The following is a 17,268-nucleotide window of genomic DNA, read 5'->3' as shown; positions in this document are numbered from 1 at the left end:
ATGAATGGTTAGAATTAAGCTTGTTAAAGAGGTGGTTGTGGACTGTGATACACTTGGGATGTACATGTACACTACAGTCTACTGAGCTGTTAGTCTGCTACATCCATGCAGAGTAGAATACTATACTGTTAACAGATGTGGATCACTGACATCCTCCCTGTAGTACGTGCTCTCCTTCATGTACACCAGCGTCTTTAATAGTGAACTCTAATACATCCACAAGTTATTGTCAGGCATTGAACAGTGCAGTTGACTTTTGGTCTTTATTATGAAGGTACCAGCGTGTTAATGATTCATATATACTACATGAATATTTTCATCCTGCACATGTGTCTGTAAATTGTATAATAGTATAAGACATGCATACTAAACACTATGCATACAGGAGTGATAATATTTGTTCATGTATCAAAAAAGCCTTTGCAATATTCTTGAAGTCTTGTATTTCACCTAATGTTTATAACTAAGAATGCAGTTTAGAAGTGCATAAAGGTTTTAAATGGTACTTGTAATGCCACCTCTCAATTTTTTCTGATAAGAAATTAATCAGACTCCACAAAAGTGGTCCTGTTAGGTGGATGCATCAATCAGAAGCAAGCAAAATGTGTCACTTGATAACAGCTAAACTTTACGTGAAATGCAGTAGTTTACAATGGGGACTATGGCAAGCCATGGGATCAAATCCGGCCGATGGCACTTTTACATTTCATAAAGTAGCACATTTTAGTGAAATCTGTATTATGTACGTGTAATTTCCATAAGAATAGCTTCATGTTGGTTCTGCAAAGTTGGTATGTTTATGTGTGGGTATATGTCCGTGAAATTCGTTTTTTATATACAATATGTACCATGTACAATTGTGCACACTTGTACATTACGCCAGCTACAAGGAAATAATTCTCAACCTCTCATATCTGTAACTAGAACATCATAGGTTTGGAAGGAAAGGAAGAAGGGGAAGTTGCCATCAAGTTTGAAACAAAACAGATTGCCTTTCTTAATAAATCTGTTACTCTGCTATGAATTTTGGGCGTTGTTTGCTGCAATGTGCTACAAATTAAAGCCTTTATGTTCTGATTACTGTATTTTACCTAAAGTTTAGCATTTTGTAAATGACACATTTTGCTTGATTTTTATTGATTTATCTACTTTATAGGCATACTTGAGACTTTTTTGGGAAGTGTGATTAATTTTTTATCAGGAAACCTAAAGTGTTGGCAACAAAATTATCATTTTAAGGCCTGTTTTGTGGTTTTCGAGTTTTAATTAAGGTTTGGTTCTTTTTAGCTGTTTTTAGACATGTTCATCTATTTTTGTTTCATTTTTGGTGTTCTCATCCAATCGAAAACCATTTACTGGCTCCTGTTTTGAACTTGTTCTCGCCACAGTATGGTTGAAAGATTGCCAATATGGCGTTAAGCCATAATTATTCATTCATTCATTCATTTTAAGGCCTTTAGGTATTTCTGAAATTACATTGTTACATATCAAACTTTAGGGGAAATACTGTACTCTAGCTGTTATGATATTGGGTAAATATTGTTTTCTTTTCTTTCTTTTTTTTTCAGACAAATGATGTTAAGCAGGCAGTTGCAGCGGCGTACACCTATTTTTTGGCTAACCCAAACCACACAGTGATGCTTAACAACCTGCAGTATTACAGGAAGATGCCAAATATCCATCCTGATGACTTTGTTAATCTGGAAGAGAAAGATTATCAGGTTTGTTGTCTGTTTGTTTCATGGTTTTTGGATTTATTGTTTTGTTAATTAATTACATATGAGTATGGTGTATGACACCAGCACACACCACCATTGAAGTAACTTTTGTTATTTTTTTTTTTAGCTGGATCATGTTTCCTTTTTGATTTATGTTCCTGGCTGGTTGCATAACCTTGTCAGAGCTGTGAATAGCAGACATGGCCAATGCATGCAGTACCAGAAATACCCCGGGGTTATGTAACCATGGCTTACAGTGTATTAGGTTATTAGCAGTACAGTACATGTACACATACTTTGTAACTGACTAGCTCTCTATAGAGTGGGATGAATTAGTAGTTCTCTGAAGAATTACTATTGTTCAGATTATAACGGCACGAAGGTCTGTCTGAACGATAGTTGAGACAGATTTGGAAGATTTAACACTGCAAGCTTTTGTTGGACATTAAGACGGTAAAATAGTTGGACAGTAACAGCATGATCAGTTGCATGCTTTTATGGAATATTTCTCTCTCGCCCTGCGGCACCCCCAGGGGCCTGTGGGGGGTAGCATGCCAGGGCAAACCATTCACCCCGGAGCATCTCACCAAAAAACAAATCAAAAAATACATCCACTCAGTACAATGACAAGGTACAGGAAAACATTATTTGTCTCATGATTTTTAACATGGTTTCCCCAGTTTACGCCTCCGTTAAACTATGTCCTTCAAATTTCCCATGCTTTCAAGAGCGTCAGGTCAGAGTTTTCGCAATTTTCAGTTTACTTCCTCTCCAAACATATATAGTCATTTTTTAATTTTAAATTCCTGTCACTCCGCACAAAATGTGACTGAGACCCCAGCTTGCATATGCCACACTGGATGGATTATAACAAGGGGTAGAAATGCAGTATAAAACCTCCCTGTGCATGTGTATATGTTTCAGGTTGCTAGAGTTGGCATACATGAGTCTAGAATAGATGCCATATGGCGGTACTGAACCATACTACACACCCAGATGAACAGGTTCTCTAGTTGGCAGGAAATTAGAATTTTATTGGGCAGGAGATACTCTGCAGGTTCAAAAGGGAGTTTACAGGCTGGTTAATCACAGGTTGATGGATGCGTCCTGTGGAACATGCTGTATTGTTTAGGAATGCTTCAAGTGCTTCCAGACATCTTGATCAAGCCAGAACACAAATTACATGTACCTCAGTGGGGTGTACAGAGAGATGCTGGGTATAGAAAGAGGATGCGCTTAAAATAGAGAGTTTTTTAAAAAGGCTTATACAAAACTTCATAAAATTTACACATAAATATGGGACTTTTGAGTGTTCGGGAAACATTTGTGTATGTTAAGTTTTGCTTTGATTAGTCAAGTACAGACATTAGCAATCTTTTAATCTGTGCAAAAAACTTTTATTACGGAAGCAGCTTGTTGAGGTTAAGAGAATTGAATGAATGTGTCTTCCATGTCTTCCATACTAATCCTTAAGCAAATTTTTATTACATTGGAGGCAAATGCAACAGTTGTCCAAACAAAGTCTCACAATTTTCAATCCTTTGAAAATGTCTGTCCGTGTACATGTATGTATTTCTTGGTTTGCTTGGTGTTTTAGACCCTACCCTAATATTTATTCTTGAGTATACATTATGGTGTGGGGAAACCGTAAATACATGTATAGTGCTTTTGAAAATTTGCTAAAGACCTTAATGACCTTGCTAGTTTCAGGCAGGGTATGTCCATGTAACATGCTGTGTTTGTGCATTTAGGAGTAGAAGACCTCTGTGATAAGTTTGTGAATGCATGCATACACAAACTTGTCAGCTGAAAAAGAGATAATTTTCAGTGGAAATATTTAAGTGGATAAATCTGATGATGTACATTATGTTTATGATCAGCGCTCAAGACATATGTTAAAGTAGATTTTCTATTAATATTGATGTCACAAAACATGGGTTGTATTAATGATATTTGGTTGGGAATTTCATTACAGGAATATGAAGTCAAATCATCCACAACAGTACTTATTTATCTTGAAGGCTGAGCTGAAAGGTGAACAGTTCAAGAATGTGTCATTGTTTTTTTTTAAATGTGTATATTTTTTTCCATCCTGCCATGGTTTTATGGACTTCTCTGTTTATACTAAATTTACACACAAACCTACATGTACATATAGTTCAGCCCTAGTCCCATTATACTTAACATTTGGTGACCTCATGGGGAGTGTGAAGATAGTACTGGTCAGCCCTGACTGGTCACTAACAAACCCTCCAACTCTTCATCAGCTCATCAGAGAGAAGTGAGAACAGATTTATAATCAGATCTTATTTCAAGGGAATGATTCTGAATACCCTGGGTGTGTGTTTGAGGCTGAAGTGTGCATGTGATTGTGAGGGGTGGGGGATGGGTGTTACTGTCTTAAATCGTCCTACATGTTTGGAAGGTTTTCATTCAAGCATATTTTGAAGGAATTATTCTGTGTAGTCTAATAAAACTCCACTTTTGGTAAAGCCCAGAAATGAGCCCATTCCATCAATGTACTTTTGTTTTCAAAATCAACTTCAAAATGTGCACAAATTGCATTGAAAGTTCCTCTTTCATATAAGAAAAGATTGAGGAATTAGGGTAGTGTTTGTGGGTGTGGCCAGAACCAGTGGTTTGACCATCTGGTCCCCTCTGATTAGGACACTTCTTAACTGCCACATGTGGGTGTCAGTGCCAGTCAAGGATCTAAACAGCCCTCCCTTCAAATTTAGTTTGAAGCCTTTGAATGAATAAACATTGTTTGCAGGATTGCCACAGTCTAAAGTGTGACAATTTATTGCCTCTACTATGTGAAAACCTCAGATAAGCACTGGCAAATGGGCTTATCCTGAACTAAGTGATGTGAAACTTTCAGGGAAACAGTAATGTGCATTTTTAAATTCAAATTTGAATAGGAGAGGCCCTGTTTGGCTTAGACAGTGAAAGTGCTGGCTCGCTGTGACAATCTGGCAATTGACCATTGATGTTGTGTGTTCAAATCCAGTTCTCGCTGTTTCTTCTGTGGCTTTTTTGGGTCCAAGGGTCTGTCTGGTACCTCATGAAGCGCATAGTTTATTTCAGGTTCTTGTTTCCTTCAGCCATGAACCTGAATGCGATCGTATGAATTTTTTGAGTACGATGCTGAATGCTAGTCAGATAAAAAAGCAAATATTAGAGAAAGAAAAGTGTAGTGTTTCATGATTTTTATTTGATTGCCATGGAAAACATGGAAAACAAACAGATATTAATTTTTGAGCTTGGAAATTTAATACATGCACTTGTACCAGGTTTATTTCTCTGTATACATATCATGTATTTGACACATGGTGCATCACAACAATACATAATAATTTAGCAGACTTATAATTCTTTAATTTAAATGTCACTTCTTTACAAATGGATTAAGTTAGCCACATATCTGGTGTATGTTTGTTTATCATCTGTAGTGCTGTGTTTTCTTGGTTTAATTGAAGATGCCTGGTGTTTGTGGATCTCCACAGACATTACACGACACCTGTTTTAAATGGAACTATATTTCACTGGAAGCTGTTATTGGAGCAGGCAGTTAGGTATTCTGAGCATGTTCCTATCCTTCCCCTCTCCCTGATAAAACACCCCCTCTGGCTCCATGTTTGTATTGGTTTACAGTGTAAATTAGGGATAGATTTCCATCCTCAATCCCAGCATGTGTGAGGGAACCCCAGAGCAACCCCACCCCCTCACACGGCCCTGGGGATAGCCTGTTAGTTGAGGTGTTGTGCAGATAGATCCCTGTAGGTGATTTGTGCCATTAGGGAAATGGTGGCCTCAAAGAAAACAAAGACTAGGAGCAAGATTCCTTACATGAATCCATTTACTTTCCCGGTCTTGTGCTCGCTCTATTTTCAGTGATAAGGCCAGCTTTCCCTCATTTTGATAATATGGTTAACATTTTTTCTTGCACCTGTAGCAGACTATAGGACATATAATCATGTATACCCTATAAATCAAACTTTTTTGACATACATGTTTGAGGGTGGGTGTTACTGGCTGTCTTTGTGTGTCAATCTTGTGAACAAAAAGAGCAGTCTTTAAATTTGGTGCGTACACACTCTCTCCCCACTGTCAGTGTAATTAGATACAGAAACAAAACAAATGAAAACCACGAAATCTGCAGATTTTATGCTTTTACACATACATTTACACATACATTTACAAGCTTCATTTTGTTTTTGTCCTTACCATAGCCTGGAAATAAGCAGCTGGGCAAGCACCAAATATTATTTTGACATGGACCCAGTGTTTTGTACAGGACAAACTGACAGGTTAATATTAAACTATGTTAACTTTTTAGAAGATGTGAACAGCTGGAAAATTTGCTATTATATCCTGCACCAGCTTAAAAATTATTTCCAGACCTGTAACCTGGTTCTAATTTTTACTATGGCCCTGATCTGATCAATATGGGGGAAAAATTTTGCTTCGTTTGTTTTCTGTTTTACCGGATTTTACATATTTGCAAACTTGATTATGGTGTTGAACTTTGAACTAGTTTGAATTACCCAGTGTATGTGGGTATATTTCTTAATAGTCTTAGTAGCTACTAATTGCAGGGAAGCTCACGTGAACAATATCTAGTGGTTGGCCAAGTGATAGTTCAGTCTTCAAAGCTATGTATTCATAGCTATTTAGTTCTGCACTATAAGGTACATTTATTTGTGGAATCAGTTTCATTTACAAAGAAGTAGGCTAATTCAGTTGTAAAAATAGATACACATAAATATGACATGAAGTTGTGAGAGCGAGTAGATAAAACAAAATTCTAAAATAACACGTTTCACATTTCAAACAAATTTGTGGGAAGAAACTTCGCATTCTTTAATACATTGATGTATTACCCTTGCAAGAAAACTTGATTGGATCAGCATGGCCTTGTTGAACACCTGTTCCAAGCCAAGTCTAAGATATGTACATATACGCTATAGTCTGGGTTTACCACTTTTCTCCCTTATCTAACAGTCTGGTTAAACAAGAGATGCCATTGCCCTGGCTTCCAGAACTATCATCTGTAGCAATTCAATATCATAATGACTTCTGCAGTCATATACATGTACTTAGTTCATGCTGCTAAGTTGTATAGATTTCTACTGTCTGGCTCATAGTCCTCTGACACCATGTATTTACACAGTTATGTTGACATAAGAAAAATGTGCCCTCTACCCATGTTTCTTTGGCAAATGAACTTTGACCATAATGTTTGCCATGGGATGTCACTTAATACATACGCTGAGGTTATTTGTCATTTACTTTCTGTAATAACGATTTGAGGTTTTAATTATAGGGTTCTGGTTATAGTCTGGACTGACTTAGTGTAGGGTCCCGTTGTACAAAGCTGTCCCAACTTTGCATTAGGCACTATACTACGCTCTTCACAATGTATTTGTTACTAAGAAGCAGATTACACTAGGTGCAAGTTACATATGTTTTGTAAAATAGGCTCCTCACCACTTTTCCTCTCCTAAAGCTGCAGCATTAAGTCAGGAGATATGAACAGGTGCTGCTGTTTCTCCATGGCTCTCCCAAACTTTCACCACCACTGACCCAGAACGCCATCATATTTTAAGTGAAATATACCTGAATAAAACAGTTATATGTAGACCTACATGTCTCTGCTGGCTACAGTTTCCACCATATACAGTTACTTATTTGTCTGATTCTGAGAATTGTACTAATCTTAGACGAAGATGTATTGAAGTTTCTGTGGAAGACATGATGATATCCTAAGTACTGGGAGATGTAAGTTTCAGCACCAAAAGTAATAATTTATGGTGTTCATTACCATCAAATTTTTTTCCATCAAAAATCAAAAGTCAGTAGATCATTTATGGTGTATCTAGATGTGTACTTTATTTATGCACGTATGTGTGAAGGTAAGAATAATTTATAGTGTTTCTCGACTAAAGTGGATTAAGCTATTTGTACATGTAATCAGAATTATGTGAAGTGTTGGGCAGCATGCATGTATGTCTCATTTTCCACCTTAAAGCCATTGTATTTGTGCAGTACATTTACTTTACATCAAATGATTTGTTTATTTTATGTATTTGATTGATGTTTTACGCCATACTCAAGAATATTTAACTTATACGACGGCGACCAGCATTATGGTGGGAGGAAACCAGGCAGAGCCCAGGGGGAAACCCAGGACTATCTGCAGGTTGGTGGCAGACCTTCCAATGTACAGCCAGAGATGTGCTGGACTTAACTCACAACGACCGCATTGGTGAGAGTCTCCTGGGACATTAAGCTGACCAACTGAGCCACGGAGGCCCCCCCACCCAATCCGATTATGATAATATGTTTTTGAATCATGCCAATATTTTAGATATGTTATTATACATGTATGAGGAAGTGACAAACCTGTATGAAGTTTATTGGACATTTGCCAGGAAGGTTGCCAGATTTGCGGCTCATATTTACAAAGCCAGCGTTCTGATCAGTAAAGACTGTTTGGGCTTACCTGACTCAGAATGTAAAACTCCTCATCAACATTTCTCACTCACCAAAAAAAGTCTCCCGAAGTTTTGGTGGTGGACTGTTAAAGACATCAGATGAAGGAAAACTGTTATTTACCTTAAAACCTGTCAACTTTTTTTGCAAAGAATTAGGCGTGTTTTTGCAGAGAACGTAATGTGTGTTCTCACCTCACTGCAATCAGTGGATAAGCTTGTACTGCATGTATTGAAATTACATATCAAAAATATCCTTTAATCTGATTCAGATGTTAATAAACTTAAATCTGATAAAACATGGGGACACTATTAATGCCAGTGACAAAGTGTAGTAAAGAAAACTGACAGTTCAGTCAAAATATGACAAAAGGCAAATTGATCATCAAAATGTTAGTTTGTGAATCCTTCTTAAGTTTATATGCTCATGATATGTCTAATGTATTGCCATTGTGGCAATAAGCCTTAATCATTCCTATTAAAGTTATAAATAAAGTATTTGAAGTGACTGTTTATAAACTCAGTGTTGACAGTATGCGTAAATAAAGTCACTAAATTCAGAAATTACATGATAAGTCTTGTGCAAGATGGAACTAATTTTACAGCTTTATCTATATACATACTGTAGGTGTTACCACAAAATGTGCTAAAACCCATTGAACCAAGACACCACCTACAATGATTCTGCCCCAGAAGGCTGACACATAGTAAGGGCACATTTTGTTTCCATAGAATTTGAATGCAAATTTTTCTTCTGAATCCTCGTTATCTCAACCGATAAAGTAATTATATAATCATATTTCTTAAAAGCTCAATTGGCATTAGCTAATCACATATTTTTTTTATTCGCATATATGTAGATTCAAGCATATTACTTGGAAATGGATCACTTCAGCATCTTGGCTGAAAGACTTTATTTTAGGTACATACCTTTCTGATTTCATTATCATCCGGTTCTCAGTTGATCATTGACAGTATCAGTGTAATGCAAATGGCATGTCTATATACTTAGCCTCAGTGTGTATCTCTAGTCTTCACAGTACTACAGTCTGAGTTGAAGTGCTTTTCAACACCTAATTCCGAATATGTCTGGCATATTAAGATTAGCTCTGTCATTAAAGATTTATAGTTTAGATATGGTGGAACTACTGCAGATGATCCTGGATGGGCCAGCTTTGGTTCCTCACTTTAGAATACTCAATAGATTAGCCCTGTTTCATACATGTATGAGTGCCTCGGCTTGGCACAGCTGGTATATCTGTGCTAGATTCAGTTGCTGTTGACAGACTGTTTGTTTTAATGAGCCACAAACCTCTATAGACCTGTAACTGATAGTGTACCAATGCACAGAGGAATATCTCCCTGACAACATACTGAGGAGCTTTGATGATCAGTCTGGCAGCTACCTGTCCCCACATTATATCCCAAAAGTTGCTTGTCTCTAGCTGGAGTCTACAAACAAACAACACAGCATTTCCTCAAGCAGAGCCATATCTTTTGGTAACTTCCAAACATACTATATACATGAATGCTAACCTGTAGAATAAATATACTTTGTAGTTAACAAGTATCAGTATTTTCTGTCGATGTATAGCGTCACAATTTCAATCAAACAAACGTGTACAGGTTCCAGATTTTTTTGTAACCATGATTCTGTGTTGTTGAAGATATACATTTTGATGTAAAATTTTTGATTTCAGGAACAAATGTCTGTGGTAAATTTAATAACATAATTTAATAATCATAACATCATTCTAATCATGAAAAAACTGAGAAACTCCCATCTGGAATGAACACCCAAGCATGACATTAACTGAATGACTGAAAAATTACTTTCTTTTTAGTGTTTCAAAGTTGGACACACAAAAGTACATCATTCTGAACTTGATGGCAGTCATATTTGATTACAGCTGAGAATGGACTTCATGTGAAGGCATAACAGAATGTACAGAACAATTTTGTACCTCATTTCTATGTATCTACTTATTTTACAAGCTGGTTTTAGTCTCATGCAGTGGCCGCTAAAGAAGATAAGGAAATGTAGTTTATTACATGTAAACCAGTAACCAATAAATCAGTGTTGATGTTACAGACTCACTACATTGATGGGTCACATGCGTACACCGAGGATGACTGGCCAACAGTTGTGGAGGAAATGGAGTCTGCATTGGAGGCGTTTTTCCCCGCAGAGGAGCGATGTCGTTTTGAGTGTGAGGGTCTCCTGGACACCGGACAGATTGGGGATGTGACTGATGTTCTCTCTACAATAGCAGGTTAGTTTAGTGGAGCAAGCATATTTACCCATCTGTCAAAGATTGAATGAAGGATATTGTCATCATCACATAATGTCTGTTTGTCTGTTAATGAAATATCCTGAGAAGCATTTCATGTATTGTTATAATACTTGGAGAACTTAATTATCTCTGGTCCTGTAGGAAGCCTGTTGAAAAACTTGTAACTGGACAATGTTTTACCATCCTGTTGGTATAATAGCAGCAAATCTCCAAAACTACAGAGCCAAATTCATTGAAAGTTCATCATGGCCATATCGTGAGAAAACTTGAATGTTCTTGAATGCAACAAACACTATAGGTAACATTGTGACTATGCATAAAGAAATTTCATAAAGTGCAACTCAAAATGATGGGTTTTTGAGATTTTTCAGCTGTGAATGAAAGGCATTTGAAGGAAATTTTATTTTTATTGGTAAAGCATTTTTAATTTCTTTCAAGTGGTATGTCTTCAAAACGGTTGAGCCAAATGCAATACTTCTGATCTTTGTGGTTGGGAGACCCTATTGTGAAGGGCTGCAGAAGTTTTCGGTGAATAGAGCAGCGTCGTGTTCAGCAACGCCAATATACTGGTGGAGTTTGGTCTGGGTATAAGCCACGTTCACATTTCAGGAGGCACACCAGTACACTCGCCATAACAGAGCAGCTGTGGTCAAATTAGCACATATATGGGGGCAGTGGCCTTTGAAGTTTGAAGTTGCAGCTGCTTTTCATGGGCAATAAAACGGCAGCATTTCACAGTTACACTTTCTGCTTGACATTGTCAGTTTCCCCATTGGTCCGGCGAAAAGGGGCACAATTTCCAATGCAGAATTACATTGAATAAGATATTTAATATAGTAAGCATGCCGTCGCTAGGTTAAAGCATAGGCTGTCGAGTGAAATTAGCACCCAGCTCCCTTGTATTGCGAGATCTCACGACGTCTCTGTTTAAAAAATGGCCACCGTCTGAAATGCGAAAGTGATTTATTGGCAGTCTTGCATATATAATCCCAGTCCAAATGAAATGTAAACGTCAAATCCTGCTCTTGTTGGCTTGTATTATGTAGGATTGTATCTGCTTCAAAGCTCATATAAACTACTGTTTTAAACTACTTCATGAAATTCTATTGCAAGAGGTAACTGAGGACATGTCAAGTGTATTTAGTAATGTCATTTACCAAACAATTTTAAATCCTGTCTGTCAACTTCTCTTGTACTTTTTTTGTATTGTCAGGTCTTTATGTGGAGATGATAAAATGTCAGTTGGGATGTGAGAGAAAACTTGGGGTTATCCACAGTCAAGTTATCCATGATTATGTGGCCGACCATTACCATTACCTGCAGTATGCTTATTTCAAGTGTAAGTATGTGACTAGTCATTATCATTACTTGTAGTATACCTACATTATGTATAAATATGTGGCTGACCATTACCTGCAGTATGCTTATTTCAAGTGTAAGTATGTAACTAGTCATTATCATTACTTGTAGTATACCTACTTAATGTATAAATATGTGGCTGACCATTACCATTACCTGCAGTATGCTTTTTGCATGTGTAAGTATGTGACTAGTCATTATCATTACTTGTAGTATACCTACTGTATGTATAAGTATGTGGCTGACCATTATCATTACCTGCAGTATGCTTATTTCAAGTGTAAGTATGTGACTAGTCATTATCATTACTTGTAGTGTACCTACTTTATGTATAAATATGTGGCTAACCATTACCATTACCTGCAGTGTGCTTTTTGCAGGTGTAAGTATGTGACTAGTCATTATCATTACTTGTAGTATACCTACTTTATGTATAAATATGTGGCTAACCATTACCATTACCTGCAGTGTGCTTTTTGCAGGTGTAAGTATGTGACTAGTCATTATCATTACTTGTAGTATACCTACTTTATGTATAATATGTTTTTTTGCAGGGTGACATACACAGATACTGCATGGCTTCTTCGGGCCAGCTTAATGCCCCTACACCAGCCTCCCCCCAATTAGTCTGTTCCTCACACCTCCCACCCTCATTCGGTCTGTTTCCCACACCTTCGCCCCCATTAGGCCAGACTTGCCCACACAGTTCTTTATAAACAGGGATCATCGTTGACATCACCACTGCAAGATACTTAATTTCCAGGTTAACTACTGGGGCCTTAAGAAAACTGTAACTTGAAGCCATATTTACCCCTCAGAGTGAAAGATAAAATATTGGTGTGTAAAGTTATTACACATGATAATCTGCGCATTAGAAATAAAACCAGAAATTATGTGCACAATCTAATTCTTGTCCTGCCTGAGGCCTACTTAACTTTAGGTCTTGCAAGCTCTATTTGCTGAATACAGCGGGCTTAAATTGATTGCAACATTATTAAACAACCCTTAAACATGTTACTTTCATATTTGACATACATTGTACATATATGTCTAAAAACCCATGGTGTTTCTTCTTGTACCTCTGATGTATCTACAGCTTGTCTACTCTTATTTTTGAAACTTGTCAGTCATTTTACAGGAGGCATATTAGCCCTCTGTGATGAGAGATAGCTAATGGAATTTGGAGCTCTCAGACATTAGGAGTGAACAAATCATTAAAGGTTTCATATGAATCAGTAGGTTAAGCAAACATAGCAAGTAAGTTAAATTAAGTGAATAATATTTGATTTAAAAAAAAGGGTGAAAGTATTAATTTAGGTACAAAACTTATTTGCTCAGTCATGGTTTATATTTTGAAAATAAAACTGGCAAACAACAGTTTCACAGTGATTATGGCAACACCTGGTGGCGCTGGCCTACCACCTTATATGAGCTGTGGTTGCCTGTGGCTTGCCGCCTACAAGATAAGCTTGTTTTAGAACCCCTGCCTAGTGTTTTGTGGGTGTGCAATCTTTATTATGATGGAGCCGGTCTGGTTATCCTCCAGCATGGCCATGTCATATGAAGCTGTTGTTCAGTTAGGAATGGGGTGAGGTGTGATAGCAGGCTGACAGTGAAGTTTATGACTCTGATGACACCCAGATTCCCAGTCAGGGCTGCGCTAGACAGTAATGTGCTTTATAGTTTCCTACAACACACAATTAAATTCATATCTTAATTCTCTAACATGGTTGTCTGACATCTTTATGTGTAGTGTAATGATTTAACTTTAAACACAGAACTAAATGTGTGTTTCTCAAACACAGAGATTGCAAGCTTTAATCGAGTTCCTGCTGGTTTCACTCGCAGCCTTATGTCATGGGGTTTGTCAGGTTAGACCAAGTAAGTAGTAAGTGAGTGAAAAGTGGGATATAAGTTATGTGAATGAATGAATAATTATATAGGTAAAAAGAGTAACAAAGTATTGATATTAGCTTCAAAAATTATTGGCTTAATCACTGTTTATATTTTGAAAAAAAATCACTGGCAATCAACAGTTTCGTAGTGACTAGGGCAATGCCTGCCTTACACCGTCTGTTAGCTGTGTTGCCTGTCATGTGGTGGTTTCCTCCTTTCTTGTAGATTCTTTTAGACTCATTGTGGTTACCTCTAGGCTCAGTTTAGTTTCCTCTAGACTCACTGTGGTTTTTTATAGTCTCATTGTTGTTTCCCTCAGATTCATTGGTAAGAAGAGAAAACAAAGAAAGCTGTATATGGACAATGTGAAATGGCTGTATAATGTAATCCAGTGTACACATTCAAAAGTCATTCTGTACTTAAATGACTTTGAGTACTTTTTTGACTTAAAAAAAAGCAAAAAAAAAAACCCATGATGGACCTGGTGTACATGTATTAACCAGTCTGGGTATAATAAATGATCTGCTGGAATGGTTTTATCTTTTATGTATACATGGTTTTTGTTTTGGCATATGTTAAAACTATAAATTTATCTTTAGTCTTTCACTTTTTTTAATATCCGTGTGCTAGCCAACTCAGTAACATTATATGATTGAACCTTGAGCACAAATAAATAATTCAAATGCTTGCAGTTAACAGTTAGCTCATGATTCACCGAAGCTTTAACATGAACTGCTCATTTGTTGTCAGTTATTCATTTCTGTCATTGTAAAAAAAAATTAACCTTGCCATTGTCTGAAGTGTTAACAAAACGTGTTCATATGTAATTGGATACATTTACCCTCTGTGTTATTCATGATTTTATTTGCTTAGTCCAATTATGTGTGTAATTATATGAGGAAAGCATGATAGTGTAGCTGTCATGTTAACAAGGCTGTAATGGATTTATAGGGTTATCTGGATTGCCCTTTACACCACAGGGGTGGGGGGGGCTCCTGAACTGTGACATTTATATACCCACATATGTGTGCTAAACCTTCCAGAATCTTCTCCAAGCTTTATAGTTCCATAAGACAAGGAGATTTGAAAAAAACTCTGCGACTGATAAAAATTGTTTAGACAGCTTTAGTGGGTTTTAAAACAGGATGTGACTACCCGTCTATCTTTTCCTGCTGGGCATTAAACCCTGGTGGTTGTGACTGATTTATATGGACACCTGGCTGTCTGTAAAGCCAGATCAGTTGACACCATACATTGGTATTTCAACCTTAAGGAGAATATACCTTTACAAAGTGGTTTTAAATGTAAGATTAATCAGTAAATGTGGGGTTGATAAATTTGTCTTTTTTTTTTTGTTTTTTTTTTTTTTTTTTGGCTGTTTGGTTGGTAGATATCAGAAATTAAATAATCCTTCAATGTACAGACTTCCCATGTGGTCCCCCTCAAATCTAACGGGATCTGTACTTATAAACACTTACATTGATACGTAGGATAAGGGTTTTGAGTGAATTTATTATGAAAAAAGACAGCGTTCCATCAGAATCATGTTTATATTACTGCATAACAGAAAATTAGACAATTTATAAGGTATCATGTCCTGATCCTTTTAAATAAGACTCAGAAAACCAAACAAAAAATATGGATGTAAGCAGCTATATGTCAGATCTTTTGTGCTTCAGGGTATGTTTATTTCACATCTATAACTTCAAACTATTTTTTTTTCTTTCTTTTTTTTTTCCCCTCGTGACTTTAATGTAGAAAAGGGGCATAAACACTTGATGTATTATGTGTCAGTCTGTCAGATATGCAAAAGAGTCTTTTTAAGAGAGTTCTGTCTTATCAACCATAGCATCAGGAATCAGGGTTAGCTTTACCAGATTTTTCTGTAAACACCGTGGAAATTAATATTGTATTGTCACTGTGTTGTATGTGTGCATTTACCAGATGTTGGTAAAAGTAGTTTTATTTCAACAACTGCACGTAAAATCGGTATATCAGTGAAAAACACTGAACACAACATTTAACAGTGCAACTAAATTGAATGAACTTCTATATTCATTCTTCAAAAAGTGGCACATATGACACTTGTTTATGTTTTTTCCTTGAAAATTGCTGTTAAAATTTTAATTCATAAACACAGGTACTGTAATTCTTCAAACTTTTTGCATATTGGCAAGGTGTTTATTCAAGCATATTCTGAAGGCATTATTCTGTGTGGACTGATAAAATTATACTTTTTGTGAAGCCCTGAAATTGGCCATTCCAATCAATGTAGTTTAGTGCATTTCATATGTAAAAAGGTTGAATAATTAGAGTAGCAGTTTAATTTATGGAAATACATAAAAATCCAGATAATTTAAAACTACATATGCATTCATGTAGCTCTTGGTGTGAATCAGGTCAAAAAATAGGAAATCGATGAAAATTTAAAGATCTTAAATCTTGAGCTTGAAGAAAACTATTTGAAAAATAAAATTGTATTTGAATCTACATGGTATTTGAAGTAAATCAATTGGGATTCTGCAGTGAAGTCAGTTTTCTTTGTTGATCGTGTTGTAAGGAAAGAAGAAGCTTTTTATCTGAGCTTGTCACATGCCGGCACCTTCCTCATGTAGACAGGTGCCAAGGGCTTTAGGTAACTGGTAATGCAGTTAGACAAACCTGACTTCACTAATCTCACCTTAATGAGATGTAATTAGTAAAGCTTGGTCATACTTTTTCCTTGGCTAGCAGTGCAAAAAGGCAGAAAAGAATCTGTCGAAACCTTGAAATTTGTGAAGTATTTTTCTGCCACATTTTGCGTCAATCTTCTCGCAATCAGTTGTCAGTCAGCAGCAGTTTTTATTACCAGTCGGAAATGATTTAAAGAAGGGAGCAGGAATCTGTTTTTTGTAAAGTACTCAAACTGGTAAATAGAGGGGTTTTGTAACTATAAATATCCTGATTGCCAAACACAATGTTAGGTCCATGAGCAGAGCCAAATCAAGAACAAAATGCCCATTCCAGTAGTAAATACATCTACCTCTTGAATACTTGAATTTTATTGTGTGCTGTTTATATGTAAGTATTACATACCAGGATGTATATATGCACTGAGCATTACACATAAGTGGGAAAAGTCATTGTTGACGCTTGAAAGAATAGTTCATTATATAGGTCTGACTAGAAAGGTAATTTTGGTAAAAACTTTCTTCCTAAAATACTGGTAAAACTTACATGTAATTGTGCCTTTCAGTACAAGTATGTTTTAGGAATCCTTCAGAGGGTGACAGGTACATGTACCAGAGGTCCCAGAGGTCCCAGTGGTCCGTGAAATCCTTGAAAGTAGCAGAATTTTGTTGAAAGGTTTTGAAGACCTTGAAAATCATTAGAAAATATGAGTCCTTGAAAAGTAAAGTATTTCATTGTTAAATATCAGTGCATTATGTACGAAATGGACAGATAAATACACAACCAAAATACATCCATTAATTGCCAGGTGGAGGCTAGCACCTCATCTGATAGGCT

The 17,268-nt window shown here is 36.6% G+C and overlaps 1 protein-coding gene across 1 annotated transcript in view; it reads left to right on the top strand.

The window, feature by feature from the left end:
• LOC135467402 (prolyl 3-hydroxylase 1-like) overlaps positions 1 to 17,268 on the top strand; it is a 34,539-nt gene that overhangs the window by 1,959 nt on the left and 15,312 nt on the right. Inside the window, 3 exon segments of the mRNA XM_064745176.1 lie at positions 1,569 to 1,721; positions 10,305 to 10,485; positions 11,720 to 11,845. Coding sequence (XP_064601246.1) covers positions 1,569 to 1,721; positions 10,305 to 10,485; positions 11,720 to 11,845 — 460 coding nt within the window.

Source organism: Liolophura sinensis, chromosome 6 (genome assembly GCF_032854445.1).
Source record: "Liolophura sinensis isolate JHLJ2023 chromosome 6, CUHK_Ljap_v2, whole genome shotgun sequence".
NCBI classification, from domain to species: Eukaryota; Metazoa; Mollusca; class Polyplacophora; order Chitonida; family Chitonidae; genus Liolophura; species Liolophura sinensis.
This window is presented reverse-complemented; position numbering and strand designations above follow the sequence as displayed.